The 16,052-nt window shown below is 37.5% G+C and overlaps 1 protein-coding gene across 2 annotated transcripts in view; it reads left to right on the top strand.

Annotated features, from left to right (window-relative positions):
• Positions 1 to 16,052, top strand: part of DCBLD2 (discoidin, CUB and LCCL domain containing 2) — a 96,632-nt gene that overhangs the window by 69,338 nt on the left and 11,242 nt on the right. For both annotated transcript variants that reach the window (XM_044251196.1, XM_044251197.1), the window contains 9 exons: positions 2,331 to 2,382; positions 4,811 to 4,883; positions 5,204 to 5,337; positions 6,983 to 7,023; positions 7,889 to 8,104; positions 8,902 to 9,026; positions 13,854 to 14,004; positions 14,763 to 14,849; positions 14,999 to 15,124. In XM_044251196.1, the coding sequence (XP_044107131.1) occupies positions 2,331 to 2,382; positions 4,811 to 4,883; positions 5,204 to 5,337; positions 6,983 to 7,023; positions 7,889 to 8,104; positions 8,902 to 9,026; positions 13,854 to 14,004; positions 14,763 to 14,849; positions 14,999 to 15,124 (1,005 nt within the window). The remainder of the gene's footprint in view (positions 1 to 2,330; positions 2,383 to 4,810; positions 4,884 to 5,203; positions 5,338 to 6,982; positions 7,024 to 7,888; positions 8,105 to 8,901; positions 9,027 to 13,853; positions 14,005 to 14,762; positions 14,850 to 14,998; positions 15,125 to 16,052) is intronic.

Here is a 16,052-nt window from a genome sequence, read left to right as displayed (position 1 = left end):
CCACACAGGTACCTTTGCATCCCAGGCTATTACTTTTAGACATTCAACTTTTTTTTTTTTGAACATTCAACTTTTAATCTTAGAAGTTAGAAATCCTGTTGGTAGAGCAGGAAAGTAGAAAATCAGTTCTAACTGATGTAGTTTGAAGATTGCCATAACCAGGGTATAGGTAATTCAGTCTACTTTTCTCGGTCACTCAGTCAGGTAGTCATGAACCGCTATCCAGGCATGTATTTTTCTGAACTCCTAAAACACAGATTTGATCATCATTCAAGTGCCAGTGGTGTATTAATCCATGTAATTGATCTCAAATATCACTTTCTTATTGGTGTAACAGTTGTGCTGTAGTTCTTCCAAGACACATTTCATTTGGGTGATAATCACATAATTTCTTCAGAATTATAAAATAATCAGTTATCTGTGCTTGCTGTGGTAGACATTAATTAATTATATTATTCATTAAATTATTCAGGTCACTTGGGTGACTCAGTTGGTTGAGCATCTGCCTTCGGCTCAGGCCATGATCTCAGGGTCTTAGGATTGAACCCCACATTGGGTTCCCTGCTCAGCAAGGAGCCTGCTTCTCTGCCTGCTGCCTTACGTGCTTCTGCATTCTCTCTCTCTTTCTGACCAAAGAAGGAAAAGGAAATGTAATGACTATTTGCATGCTGTCAGCATGCCAGGATGCCTGTGGGGTGTTATCTCAGTGTATTGTCACCCTCCGCACACTTGTTCGGCCAAGCATTTATATGTGAAATCACTTACCTTTGTGATTGCCTTATTAGGGCCTTCTAGGTTTACCTTCATACAAATTAGTCCATGACTGGGCTTAGCCAAACATGCCAACAGTCACAAACTTTTATTCTTCCCTTTATTCAATAAATGTTGATTGAAAGCCTGCTGTTATGCCATATGCTGTGATTGCTGCTGACAAAACAAAGGTGACCATAGTCCAGGCATCATGCAGTGATGTCGCTTAGTACTGTCCAGCTGCATCAGTGGATTTTTCTTACATAACACGTGGTACTTTGAGAACACATAATAGTCAACTATTCATTAAAACAACCAAAAAAAAACCCATAGGTGCCTACTGTGTGCTCAGGGTGTTTGACCTGTGAAGATGAGGAATATCTGTAAGGAAGTGCCAGTTAAGCTAGCAAGGCGAAGGGACAGTAGAAGGTCATGCCAGGTAAAGTGGGTAGCATGTGCCAGGGGAACCAAAGAAGGCTAATATGGCAGGAACCCAGCACAGGTAAAAAACCAGACTTAGACAGGACCAGGCCACCACTTCCAGACCTGTGGGCTGTGTTGAGGACTTGGCCCTCTGTCCTAGAGCAGAAGGATGATGTTGACAACCTAGAGCCACCTTTTCCCCAGCCTACAAACTAAGTCTTTTTTTTTTTTTTTAAATATTTATTTATTTATTTATTTGACAGAGAGAGATCACAAATAGGCAGAGAGGCAGGCAGAGAGAGAGAGGAGGAAGCAGGCTCCCCGCTGAGCAGGGAGCCCGATGCAGGACTCCATCCCAGGACCCTGAGATCATGACCTGAGCCGAAGGCAGCGGCTTAACCCACTGAGCCACCCAGGCGCCCCCAAACTAAGTCTTAATGAAAGAAACAGGTTAGCTCCTATTCAGATTTGATTTCTGGATAGAAATGTTAAATTTTAAAGTTCCTTCTTATTTAGATTAGTGTTTCTTCAACTTCAGTGTGCTTAAGACGTATCTGGAGCTTTTGTTAAAGCAGATTTTTGGGTCTCCACTGCCAGAGACTCTGTAAATCTGGATGGTGTTCAAGAATTTGAATTTCTGTTCATTTGCAGAAGATGAACTGGTGCTGCTGGTCCTGGCCATGGACTAGATTTTCAGAATCTGTTCCTTAGAGTAACAAAACTAATTCATCTTTCTTGCCATTTTTTTCGTTGTGTGTAATTAGCAGAGGATCACTTTTTAGTTATATAGTAATTTTTCTTTATTCAGAAGCTGTATTTTGTAGAAGTTATTTTAAGTCTATACATTATACTTACCTGTGTACCTTATGTATGTGTGTGTATGTGTGCGTGTATATGTAGATAGACAACACAGAGGACTCTGTGAGGAGGTGTGGTAACAAACAGTATTTGAGAGGCATAGCCCCCAAAATAAAGATACTTAAAACCAAAAAGAAATCATGAGTAACAAAAACTTGTAAAAACTTACTAGTCCTACCTTGACAGCTGTTGAGATTTAAAATTTAGAACAATATCATTTGGGATTTGGAAACAGTTGGTGTTTCAGTAAGAGTAAACCTATGTATTACTGAATCCGTTTTTTATTTTTGTTTTTCTAGATCTAATTACTTGCTTAGACACTGCATCCAGTTTTTTGGAACCTGAGTTCAGGTATGACCATATTTGTGACGTTTTTCCCCTTAAATATTACTCTTCATCCACTTCATCATTATTCTTAAACACTTATGATTAATGTGCATTACTATATGTGTCACAGGTGTGACATATAATAATTATTCTAAGATATCAATAAATTATAGCTTATTTAAAGCCATTGATTTACCATGTTTAAATTTTGCTTTATTTGTAGCATTTGGATCTTTTCTATAATGAAAGCATTATAGTATGAAAGTAAAGTATTTTAATAATACTTTAAAAGTAGAACTGGTTGCTTTGAAAAATCTGGCAAAATTGCTAATGAAGTTAGAGGAGCTTTTTTTTTCTCCCTCAAAAAAGGGAAGAAAATTATTTAGGCTATGACAGAATTCTTCAGTGTCCTTGCCCAAGCAGCATTTCTACTACTGTTTCCCTGCTTTATATCCTTGTCTCTTGTCTGGACTGGGATGCCCTTCTATTTGATTTTCCATTTCTAACCTTTACTGGCTTTTATTCTGCCACTCACGTTGCTGCCAAGTTTCATTCTAAAATAAATGCCTGATCATTCCCCTGCTTTAAAATCTTCGGGAGCTCCTTATTACTAAGACAAAATGCCATCCAGATTTCTTAGCCTGGGTTTCAGGATCTTTCATAGGTAGCCCTTGGATCATTTTTCCAGTCTCATCTTACATACTTATGGATTCTTTCCACTGCTCTGAGCTCTCAGAACTTTTGCCCGGAATTGATTTACTCCTCTATGCTTGGCACATTTATTCTCATCTTCTAAGACCGGTCTCACTAACCTGCCCCCAACTTGCTACCACTTCCCAAAGAGCAGCCTTTATTTTGTCTTCAAAGAAAGTTCTCCGTCTGCATGATGGGTGTGCTCATCAGCACTTACAGAAGATCTCGGTCAGCAGAGAGGACTCTGGCCTCAGTGTCTGGCACACCGCCTGCCACAGGGTCTTCGAGCCCCTGCTCTCCACTCCATCAGTAGCACCCACAGGCAAGCTGCCGATTTCTCTTGCCTGGATTGCGACGCCCCCAGCCCACCAAGGTCTCAGGGTTCCTCCCAGCTCTCCTCAGGAGCCAGAATAATCTTTTTCAGATTATGTGTATAAGCTTTAAAATCCTTCATTTACTTAGGAATATATTCCCAACTCATTCCCATAGTCCACAAGGCTCTGCATGAAGCCTTATTAAACAAAAAGCCTAAACTAAACCGTTTAGTTTTCCAGAGCTCACTGTACTCTGCCCACACGGTCGTCCTTAGCTGAAGAAGCAAACAGGTCACCTCTCCTTATGAGCTTACTGTTCCATCCATTCGGGTGCATTTCCCTCCCTTTGCTGAGGCTTCACTTCCTCAGAGCCCCATTTCCCAACTTTGGCAGTGCAGAGCCCTGTGTAAGAGCATTGACTCTGGCGCCCACGTGCCACTTCCCGGTTATGGGAGCTGGGCACACTGTTTCTCAGTTCCCTCATTTGTAAAATGAGGATAATACTAGTACCTACTATTGGGGTTCTTGTGTGGTTCCTGAGGTGTACTGAGAAGGCTGCCTGGCACATAGTAAATTTACCTAATGTTTGTATTACTTGGATTACGTTTGCTTTCTCCTAGCTATTTCATGGAGTGCCTTTTATTCATAGCAGAATCATAGTCTGATTAATTACTCATAGACGTGTTAGTTTAATGTCTTCCCCCAACCTCAGGAGTATAAACCCAGGGAAGACTGGGCCATGTTTATTTGGTTGATGTTTTGTAAACCCAGTACCTAGCACAGCCCATCACTCAAAGGCAACATAATAGACATTCCGGTAACTGTTGAGTGGCTGGGTGGGAGAAGTGAGTGAATGAATGAATGAATGAATGCTAAACATTTTTTTTTTCAAGATTTTATTTATTTATTTGACAGAGAGAGATCACAAGTAGGCAGAGAGGCAGGCAGAGAGAGAAGAGGAAGCAGGCTTCCTGCTAAGCAAAGAACCTGATGTGGGGCTCGATCCCAGGACCCTGGGATCATGACTGAGCCACCCAGGTGCCCTGATGCCAAACATTTTTAAGTCAAATTTGATCAGTAGAGGGTTGGTGAAATAAATTGTGGTTTATCCACAAAATAGAACAGCATGTAGCTGTTAAATATAAATAGGTCTTATAGTAAAAATACGTCTGTCATTCATTATGAAGTTTTCATTATGAAGTAAAATAAAACAGTATGTAGAATATGACACAATTATTTTAAATATGTGGGCGAAGAGGTTTTATATAGATGGATGGAATAAAGTCTGAAAGGGCTTTTTAGAAGTGGTGCTTCTCAGGGTAGTGAGATTATAGTATTTGAATGAACTGAAAAATGAACTATGTGATTTTTTTGTTGTTGTTGTTCTTTCTCCCCCAGTAAGTACAGAACTATTTTATACCCTTTAACTTGTTTTTATTTCACAGTAAGTACTGCCCAGCTGGTTGTCTGCTTCCTTTTGCTGAGATATCTGGAACAATCCCTCATGGATATAGAGATGTAAGTCTAAGCAGCATAGACTTAATGTTCAAGTTGTGATAGAACTTTCTTTTTTTTAACTCCAGAATAGATTGCTGTACCTACTCTATATATCTTTAATCTTGTTTATTTTCTAGGAATTATTTCTTTTTAGTATTTTGTATGTGATATTTTATTCTTTTTCTTGTGCTACGAGTCTGTACTATGTTACCACATCAGTAATCCTATGTCTATTGAGAAAACTGCCCCAGTTGACTCATTTCTTGAGGAAGCCTGAGTGTCTTGTTTATAAATTATCAAAGAAAATTAAATACTAATCTTTTGTTTTTCCTTTTCTCAAGTCCTCGCCCTTGTGCATGGCTGGTGTACACGCAGGAGTAGTGTCCAATATTTTGGGTGGCCAAATCAGTGTTGTAATTAGTAAAGGTATCCCATACTATGAGAGTTCTTTGGCTAACAACGTCACGTCTGTGGTGTAAGTATCTACGTTATTGGTTCTATAAGGAAGGGTGTGGGGCAGGAGTGGGATACCAGCTAGTTAGACCTCAGCAACGTCACTGTTAATGGTGTCAATGAAACATCTGTGTGGTGAGCATCCCATTCTTGTGTGCTCGTTGTCCATGTGTACTGAAGAGGACGGGCAGGGTCGCACAACTTGGCATGTTCTCCATCACAAAGGTAGTCATTTAGAAGGATGACATGTTCTTTTTTGAGTTTTGAAAATTCTAGAGTAAGGGTCTAAAAGTCTGTGGCCAAATTTTTACTTCATTTCAAAGATTGGGAGGCATAACTACTCTGTTTCTTCTAGCCTGTTTGGCCTAGATAGATTGAGGATAACTGAAATGCTCTATAAATTAAATTTTGACATAAGTCAGAGGTAGTCATATTATGAATCCTCCTCTCCTCCAAAGAGGATATTTTAAGAGTGTATTTTTTTATGGTCACTACAGTGATCTGTTTTTTGAAACACAGACTAGGCATCAAAAGCAGGAAAAGTTGAAACATTAAATAGAAATGTGATACTTGGAATCTGTTTTGGTAAATCTTGCTTATTAGATGGGCTCAGTTGTGTAGACAATACTAAGCCTAATTGAAACCAGCTTCTCTTCAGAGATTCTGGGCCAGTTTTCATTCAGAAGATGAGAAGCCTGATCCATATCCATGACAGTACAAAACGGGAGTCACCAGACTTTTTCTGTAAAGCACCAGCTAACAAATATATTAGGCTTTATGGGCCAAATGTCCTTGTCACTTATCCTCTCTTGGTTCATTTAAATCTCTTTAAACATGTAGAAACCATTCTTCGCTTTCTGGCCATACAAAACAGGCCATACGTGAGCGGGCTATCATTTGCCCATTCCTGGTATAGAGTTAGCAACCTTTCCTTCTCTTGGTTTCTTCTAGATGATTTTATGCAGACCTTATCATTCCTTTCTCCTCTTCTGCCTTTAGAAATAATTTTTTTTTGTCAGTTCTTTCTTTCATACTCTAAGGAAAAAATAAGGACAGGTTGCATCCACTTGTAATAACATTTTGAATGTTGTGCTGAAGGCGGGAGCATACACTGATGGTTTTATCCCCTCAAGTTCTTTAGAGTCCTTGGTAAACTAGTCATCTGTCCCAGGGCTCCATTCTCCCCAGCTGCATTTACTTGCCAATCCTTTGAAATCCACGTGGGGTGCTGCATTATCACGCTGTCACTTGTTCTTAGCTATATTTGTTTCCTGTACCAAATGCAGACTCTCCTCTTTGCGGCCAGCTTTTTTTCTGTTTACCCCCAGGAAGCTTAAGCTTCATTCTCTGGGAATTACAGCATACTTGCAACAAAAGCAAATGATGCGGAAAAGTTTGAGGAATCAGTGTATTTTCACGAAGATAAATAGAGGGCACATGGGCAAACTTGCAGAAAAAATTGTTTATGTTGATTTCAGAAGTTGTTCTGCTTTGAAATGAGATTTTTTTTTTTTTTGGCTAAGAACAGCATTAGTTGTCATATGTATGGCCATAGAATACCCTTAGTTCTTTATATTTTAAAACAAAAAGAAAAGAAAAAGTTTTACTAAGACAAATATGGGGAAGTCAGTATGTGAGTGTCACCAAGAATAACTTTTCTCTTTCAGGGGACACTTATCTACAAGTCTTTTTACATTTAAGACAAGTGGTAAGCCTCTCGGACTTTGTAACTTATTATAATGTGTATAATAGTAAATATAATTTAAACACTATCATGCAGTATGCCAATTGCTGGGGTTTTGGTTTTTGTTTGTTTGTTTGTTTGTTTGTTTTTTTTGCACCTTCACACAACATATCACAATAATGTAATGGACAGAATAAACTGGAGGTTTTATATTAGTTGGGGAATGATCACGTAAGCAAGGAGAGTTCCTTAGGAAAGGTGATTTTTTTTTTTTTTTTTTTTTTTAGTATGTCTGAAGTAATTAATTCCATAGAAAATACTTACTGAGTGCCTTTGATTTGTCAGGCACTGTCCTGGTACTAGTGAAATAAAAGTGAGCAGAATAAGCAAAATCCTCCTTTCTTGGAGCTTAAATACTGGTATTGAGAGATTGACAGTAAACCTTGGATAAATAAATTAACATACATGCTCTATATAATATTATAGAAGATACAGAGAAATAAGGAAAGAGGATAGGCAATGCTGGAGGGATTGGTTTTGAGTTTTAAGTGGGGCAGGCCTTGTGGAAAGTGTGACATCTGAGCAAACACCTAATGGCAGTAGGGAGTAAGTCATTCACTGATCTGGAGATAGTGTTCCAGGGAGAAGATAATGTATTGCCATTAAATTGGTGGTTATTGCTTGTAAATAAATATTATGCACATTGCCTGATAAGACACAAAGACATGGACCCAAGAAACATTTGCCTACTTTTGAAATTCCTCTCTTAGAGCATATTACTAGCATAGTTTATGTTAATGGCATGTGCACTAGAAGGTTTCCAATGAGCAGATTTATACAGATCGTGAATTTATATCTGGAAACCAAGTTACTGTCTTTTTTGTTTCAGGTTGTTATGGAACACTGGGGATGGAATCTGGTGTGATTGCTGATCCTCAAATAACAGCATCATCGGTGCTAGAATGGACTGACCACACAGGGCAAGAGAACAGCTGGAGACCTGAAAAGGCCCGGCTGAAGAAACCTGGACCTCCTTGGGCTGCTTTTGCCACTGATGAATATCAGTGGTTACAAATAGATCTGAATAAAGAAAAGAAGATAACAGGTTAAGAGACATAATTTTCTAGAATGATTTATAATTCTGATTGTATTTGGAAACCTGAAGACATCCAAGATGTTCATAGAAAATTAGGTCACTGCAAATGTAATTGTATGGTTTTAAGTTTTCTTTACTGGTGTTAAATATTCCTGAAGGTAGGTTTATAAAATTTGGCAGAGGAAAGGAGTTGGCCTTTGATTTCTTTTAGCTTTTTGTCTCTCTCTCTTTTTGTTTTTTTTTTTTTTTAGCTTTTCTTTTTCATTGTAATAAGGTTCTTTAAAGGTAATGTTTCAATTAAGTTATCTTGACATTTGAAATAACCATCTCTTAGAGTTATTAAAAGAAATTTATGTTCAAGGAATTCATTTTAAGTGCTATAAATAATATTCTGCATGTGCTGAATCCAGATTTATTTGGGGCAATTTATCAAATGGTCAAAATAATATATTAGAACTGGTTTAGGTAATTTTGATTTGGTACTGAAAAAAATAATTGTTTTAATCCATTCATTCCCAGGGAGTCATTATTACATGGTAGGTGAGATGTATTTTATAGTGATATGAACACAAGCTGTCAAAATAGAATAGTCCTTTCCTTACGTGCACTCATAATTCTTGTATCTTTACAAGGGAACAAAGGCAAGGATTTAGGTGCTGTTATAATGAAACCTTGCACTTAGAGATGGCAATGTGCTTTTGGCAAAGATGTTTTAACAGTATACTTTAGGTATTTATGCTTCAATGCTGAATAGACTTCAAGGATCAGACCCTGTGCACTAATGAAAGCAACTTTCCATTCCCCAGGCATTGTGACCACTGGCTCCACTATGGTGGAACACAATTACTATGTGTCCGCCTATAAAATCCTATACAGTGATGATGGACAGAGATGGACTGTGTACAGAGAGCCTGGTGTGGAGCAGGATAAGGTAAAATGAGTGCCAGGGTCTTTTAAAAAATGGGCCTTTGCCAAAAATCATGAAAGCTCTCCTGTGTGATGTTCAAGTTAGCTATCATTTGGTCTATGTTCTCTTCTGGTTATTTTAGGTTGTGTTGGTTATTAGCCTTATTCTTCTAACTATGCTTAGGAAATTCTCAGTGGTTCTGGGTCTCTTTGGATGATTGTAACATTTTTAACTCAATTGTTTAGGTACTTTATTAAGAATTTCTTTCTTTTTTTTTTTAAGATTTTATTTATTTACTTGACAGAGAGAGATCACAAGCAGGCAGAGAGGCAGGCAGAGAGAGAGGGGGAAGCAGGCTCCCTGCTGAGCAGAGACCCTGACATGGGGCTCGATCCCAGGACCCTGGGATCATGACCTGAGCTGAAGGCAGAGGCTTAACCCACTGAGCCACCCAGGCACCCCTTTATTAAGAAATTCTAAGAAAGAGGGATGCTGTACTGGCTCAGTAGAGCATGGGACTCTTGATCTCAGGGTCATGAGTTCAAACCTCCCATTGAGTGTAGAGACTATGTCAGTGAATGAATGAATGATTGAATGAATGATTTTCAGTAAGTAGTGGTAACTTATATTTAAAAAGGAAGAAATTCTAAAAAGGAACTTGTAACTTCTTGTCTTAAATAAGTTTTTCTTGTTAATCCACAGAATGATAGAAAGCTTAATTTATTCCCAGATTTTGTGTATGTACGCAAGGGGGACAAAAGCCAAAAGCCAAAGGCATAAGTGCATTTTAGTGTTGGGTATAGACTTGAAAGATCATTTCAAGATCACCTTACCAAATTTTATCTTAGAAAACTTCTGGTTTTTTTTTTTGTTTTTTTTTTTTACTGAAGAATTTCCTTAACTTCCATGTTAATTATCAAATTGCTATTTTAGTTAGCAGACAGTGATAATGCAGGAATGCTCCAGAGAAGATGATAAAGGGTGGGGGGTAGGGAGAAGTGGCTGTCCTCTAGATATCCCTTTCACCTGGGCTTCTGGCCCACAATCCACCATGAGGACCTTATAACTGGGGGAGTCCTTGTCCTCGAGGACGGTAGATTTCTTCTTATCTAGAACTGAAATTATAAGCACAATTTTTTTTTAATGAAACTTCCCTGAGTTTCATTTCACTTATATGATACTACCAGTTCTCTATGATATATCTGATTTGCTAATATATCTTCAATTACCACTTTTCTCACTTTTCTTATCTATTCAGAAAACTTCAGGGGCTCCTTATAATCTGTCATATGGATCTAAACTCTTCTCTTGTTATTCAAGACCTTGTTCCCTCTCTTCTGCCTGTTATCACCTGACCTTCATCTTTGGTGAGGCTCTACCCATTGAAGTAAATAACAGTATTGTCTTTAAACCTATCTTCCTTCTGTTTAATAACCCCAGACCTGGCTACTTTTTACTCTGAGCACATCCATATTTATTTATAGAATATTTATTGTACTTGTGGAATATAGTTAATTTTTTGAAATTATAAGAATTATCCATGTTTATATTATAAAAACATCTAGCACCATTGAATTATGTTTCTGAAAAAGACTTTCTCTTTTGCTTCATTTTTTGAAAGATAATTTCATAAGGTATAGAATTGTAGGTTGATGTTATTTTTCCCTCCACGCTTTAAATAATGCTCTGCCACTGTTTTCTGGTTTGCATTTTTCTAGTGAGAATTCTATCTTTCATACCTTTGTTCCTCAATATGTAATGTGTCTTTTTATTCCTTAGCTGTTTTTAAGATTTTCTTTTTATCATCTGTTTTAAGCAATTTGGTTATGATGTGCCTTTGTGTATTTGTCTTCATGTTTCTTCTGCTTGGGTTTCTTTGAGCTTCTTGGATCTGTTGATTATAATTTGCTTCAAATTTGTAAAAGTATAGACCATGTTTTCTCAGATATGTTGCTTCGCTGATTCTGTCTACTGATGTGTCACACGTGGGTTTTTTCATGTAGATGATTATTATGGGTTATATTTTACATGTGTGGTAATTTTTTATTAGTTGCCAAACATTATGAACTTTTACATTGCTTGGTGTGCTAGGTTTTCTTTTATTATTTATCTAATTTTGAGCTTTATTCAGGGACACAGGTTACTTTGGATAACCTGCATTTTAGCTTTGTTAGGCAGGACCTGAGCAGCCTTTATTTCTAATATTTTTCTGTCGTCATACTGTTCCAAGTACTTAACCTAGTCTCATGTATTACGAGTTTTCTCCACACTATCTGTTGGTAATGTGAGCTATTCCCACCCTTGCCTAGCTCTGAGAATCATTCTTCTGACTCCTTTCCAGCAGTTCTTTTACCATCCACAGATTGTTTCTTTACAAGCAACTGAAGATTTAGGGGAAACCTTCCTACAGATCCGAGAAGTCTCCCTCTCTTTGTGCAGTTCTCTTCTCTCCTATACTATGTCTTGCAAATTGTAGCTATCTTGGCCTCTCCATCTCGGAGCTCTGTGTCCCCGTTTTGATGAGAGCACCAAGGCTCTCTCCAGACAATATTGGGGCAATAGAAAGGTTCACCTCATGTGTTTCTCTTCTCTCTGGGATTAATGCCCTATGCTGCCTATTGTCCAGTGTTGGAAAACTGTTGTTTCATATATTGTATCTGGTTTTTCATATGTTCAAGGCAAAGAGTAAATTAGTCCCTATTTGTTTTGGAAAGGAGTGGAAGGCCTTACATTGAATTATATGGAATATCAATCTCTTGCCTCACATTAGCCCATCTGCTCCCTCATCTACCCAACTCAAGAGTAATTGGTGTGTTCATTTCCTGAGCATGCACACATGCATGAGCACATAAAGACTGAGACAGCTTTTGGGTTTGTTTTCAGAAAATGCAAGACAACTTGCTTCATAATGTATTGCTTTTTTTTTTTCTTTTTTAAGATTTTATTTATTTATTTGACAGATATCACAAGTAGGCAGAGTGGCAGGCAGAGAGAGAGAGGAGGAAACAGGCTCTCTGCAGAGCAGAGAGCCCGATGTGGGTCTCGATCCCAGGACCCTGAGATCATGACCTGAGCCGAAGGCAGAGGCTTAACCCACTGAGCCACTCAGGTGCCCCAATGTATTGCTTTTTAATAGTGTGCCATATCTGTGTGTGGCAGTATCTTATAAAATTTAAGTTCTTGAGAGTGGGAATGTGGGCTTCCATTTCCCTTTTTATCCTCATGATTCCTTACAGACCTCACTACACACAGGAGCTTATAATAAATGCTCACAGATTATATCAGATCTTTTTTACTTAATTTATATAAAATCTTTCTCCTTTAAGGTTTTTATAAAAATGAAACTGTGGTGTGGAGTACAACCTCAGGGATGGTTTTTTGTTTTTGTTTGTTTGTTTGTTTTAAGATTTTATTTATTCTTTTGACAGACAGAGATCACAAGTAAGCAGAGAGTCAGGCAGAGAGAAAGGAAGGGAAGCAGGCTCCCTGCGGGGCTTGATCCCAGGACCCTGAAATCATGACCCGAGCCGAAGGCAGAGGCTTTAACCCACTGAGCGACCCAGGCACCCCTCAGGGGATGGTTTTTACGTCCTAAAGTGATTATTGTTCCTGTCCCACAAATGCATAATAGACTGTGAATATTTGCCTTCACTTTATTTTAGAGTAATAGCTGAGGAAGTAATGAAAAGTTACTCATTTGGAGATTATTATAACTTCAAAACAAACCTTGTAGAAAGTGAAGGCTATTAACACATCTCAGAAGTTTTGTGAGTCAGCCAAAAGAAAATAGCTATATTTGGACATGACTTGATGGAAGAGCTAAACATTTGCTTGCCCTCACATTAACTCATCAAATACAAACCACTATAATTTTAGGCAGATACCTATTTGTTAGCAATCTTTAGAAACTAGCCAGGTAATTCGGCCTAAAGGAACAAGGAGAACTTTAAGCTTAGTGGAGGCCTAGGGTTAAGTCAGAAGACTCAGACTCAAGTCACTTTTCAGTCATCGACTGGTTATGCAGTCCATTTACATTCTGGAGCTGCAGTTTTCTGGGTTCTGCCTATTTCATGGGTTTGTCAGGGAGAACAGCTGAGTTAATTACATGAAAATAAGAGATCTTTTATCATACTATCATTATTTGTTGAAAATGGTTGAGGGGATGAGATAGTCACTTGAAATCATATTTTTACCTAAAGACTATTCCTATAATACATGTAATGCATCTGTTGCTGTTTACTTAGGATCATAAAAATTAGGCAGCAGTGTTTCAGAATCACTTGTCTGGTTTAGATAGCAACAGAGAATGAAAATGGATACTATGGGAACTGTCTTTATGTAGTTTATCCAGTAGGTGGAGGTATATAACTGTTACGCATTCCTTAAGTGTATGTTCACTTTCTGTCTCTTTTGAGAGAAAAATTATGAAAAGTACACAGTAAAGCATTTCCTTTAAGACTTATATGTTCAATCATGCTTTACTTTGAGAAGAAAATTAATGTATTTAAATAGCAGGTAATTCCACAGGACTAGTATTACTGATTTATTGAGAGAATTATACTGTCTCACTGCAACTGATTCTCAGATTGCCAAGTTAGCATATTTGTTATGTTTCAGTCATCTTAAAATCATTTTTGTATTCAGTACTTTTATAAGTTTTTGATGAAGAAGGTGTACCTTCTTAATAGTTTGTCCAAATTATGATTAATTTATTTTCTGAGAAGTTAATTCCTACTGTCATACTTTACAGATCTCATTTAAGCCCCAAAGCATAAATCAAAAACATGTTTCAGTGGAACAGTTTAGCCCTGACCTCTGTTGACGTAAAGTACCAATTTTTGTTTTTTAAAGATATTTCAAGGAAACAAAGATTATCACCAGGATGTGCGTAATAACTTTTTGCCACCAATTATCGCACGTTTTATTAGAGTGAATCCTACACAATGGCAGCAGAAAATTGCCATGAAAGTGGAACTGCTTGGATGTCAGTTTATTCCTAAAGGTAAAGCAACAGTATGTTATTTAATTTAAAGTGGCTTTGCTATTCTCAGAGAAAATAAAGAATGATAATATGAGCATTTGGCTTTTACTACAGTATCTTTTTAAAGAGGATTTTTAAAAGAAATAGTTATCCTATTAAACAATCAGTTCCCACAATGGTTTTCAAGATTAGAAGTGGAAGAAGAGAGATGAGATAATGTAATGAGATTGCTTTTCAGATCTAGTCTCAATCTTAACAATTTTTAATCAGGTCCCATGGAGCATGGAGCATAATATTATATCACCAACACCAATGATTATAACAGTAACCTTAGTCCAAGTGCCTTTTCCTTTGAAAAAATTAAAAGTGGGAGTAACTTCCCTCAGGATTATAGAATATTTTAATACTTACTGTTGTAGCTCCAAAGCCTACTACAATGCCCCCATGTGGCGGGCCCTGCACAGTTATTAAATGATTGAGCGGATAGCATGTCAAGCTGTGACGATGCTTCTGTGGCTTTAGAGTTTAACATCATCCACCAACTCTGTGTTCTCCTTCTGTGAAAATTATTTTAAGACAATTATATAAAAAGTGAGAAATCCCAGTAAGTTTGTGTGTTTAATGCATAGTATATTTATCCTTCTGATGTATTGCTGTCCACAATTTAAAATTACTGAGCAGAACCAAGTTCTCTCGGAAATGTTGAAGATATTTTAATTATTGTTTTTAACTGACTCTGATAAGCAAAATGTGTAAACTTTTCTAAACCATTTTTCAAGGTCGTCCTCCAAAACTTACTCAACCTCCACCTCCTCGGAACAGCAATGACCTCAAAAACACTACAGCCCCTCCAAAAATAGCCAAAGGTAGGCCTCCTTTAAATATGAGAATTTGGTATTCCCAGAATCTGTGTTGTAATTTTCCATAAATATATTAAAAGCATTATAAAATAATTCTGTTTTAATCAAGTTGATGTAGATAAAAAACTAAAGAGTTTTTAAAACTTTTTTTCAAGGTCGAGCCCCCAAATTTTCTCAACCACTACAACCTCGCAGTAACAATGAGTTTCCTGCACAGACGGAGCAAACAACAGCCACTCCTGAGATCAAAAATACTACGGTGACCCCAAGTGTAACCAAAGGTGTGCAGATTCAGAAATTGACACCTGTTACATTGTAGCAGTTTATGTTGTTTGTAACTGAATTTTCAGGAGCACTTCTAGCTTTTAAACTCTGTTTCTTTTCCTCTCTCAACTGTATTTCTTAAGACCTGAAAAAACTTTAATTCCTCTCCTTAGAAAAGAAACTGATTACATTGCTCTGATTTCTTTTCTCTCGTGTCATGCAGAATCGTTCTTTAAATATTTAGAGATGGCAGCTATATTCTGGGTCTCCTCTTGTGATCTTTTTTCTCACCACAGCTAAACACAAGGAGTCTCTATTTCTAAAAATAACTAAAACCATAGCAGGAATCAAACTTCTTTTCCCCCCTCTGGTGATATATTAATTTGTTGGATAGGGAATTTGGTGGCAAAAGGCAAGAGTGGGGAAAAAGAGTTTGGGTGAAAATTAATACTTCTTTAAACATACTGTGAGTTATTGTACTCTTTAAAAAACTTGGTCTCGGCGTACCTGAGTGGCTCAGTCAGTTAAGTGGCTGCCTTCAGCTCAGGTCATGATACCTGGAATTGACCCCCGCTTCCAGCTCCCTGCTAAGGAGGGAGCTTGCTTCTCCCGCTCCCTCTGCCTGCCGCTCTGCCTACTTGTGCTTTCTATCTCTCTGTCAAATAAATAATTAAATTCTTTTAAAAAAAATTTTTTTTTCAAAATATTTACAATTGTAATTTTTTCATATTATAAATATACATGTAATAGAATTTACTTTCAGATCTTATTGCCCATAAATAAGGTATTAATACATATGAAACTATACTTTGATTTTACTAGTTTTTGAAAAACAAAATTTCGGATAAATTCAGAAAAAACCATCAGTGTCACAGAGGAGTTAATTTCAGTATTGGTAGATAAAGCATTTTCAGGACAATGCAGTGAAGAGAAGGCAATTCATTC

Source organism: Neovison vison, chromosome 6 (genome assembly GCF_020171115.1).
Source record: "Neovison vison isolate M4711 chromosome 6, ASM_NN_V1, whole genome shotgun sequence".
Classification (NCBI taxonomy): Eukaryota; Metazoa; Chordata; class Mammalia; order Carnivora; family Mustelidae; genus Neogale; species Neogale vison.
This window is presented reverse-complemented; position numbering and strand designations above follow the sequence as displayed.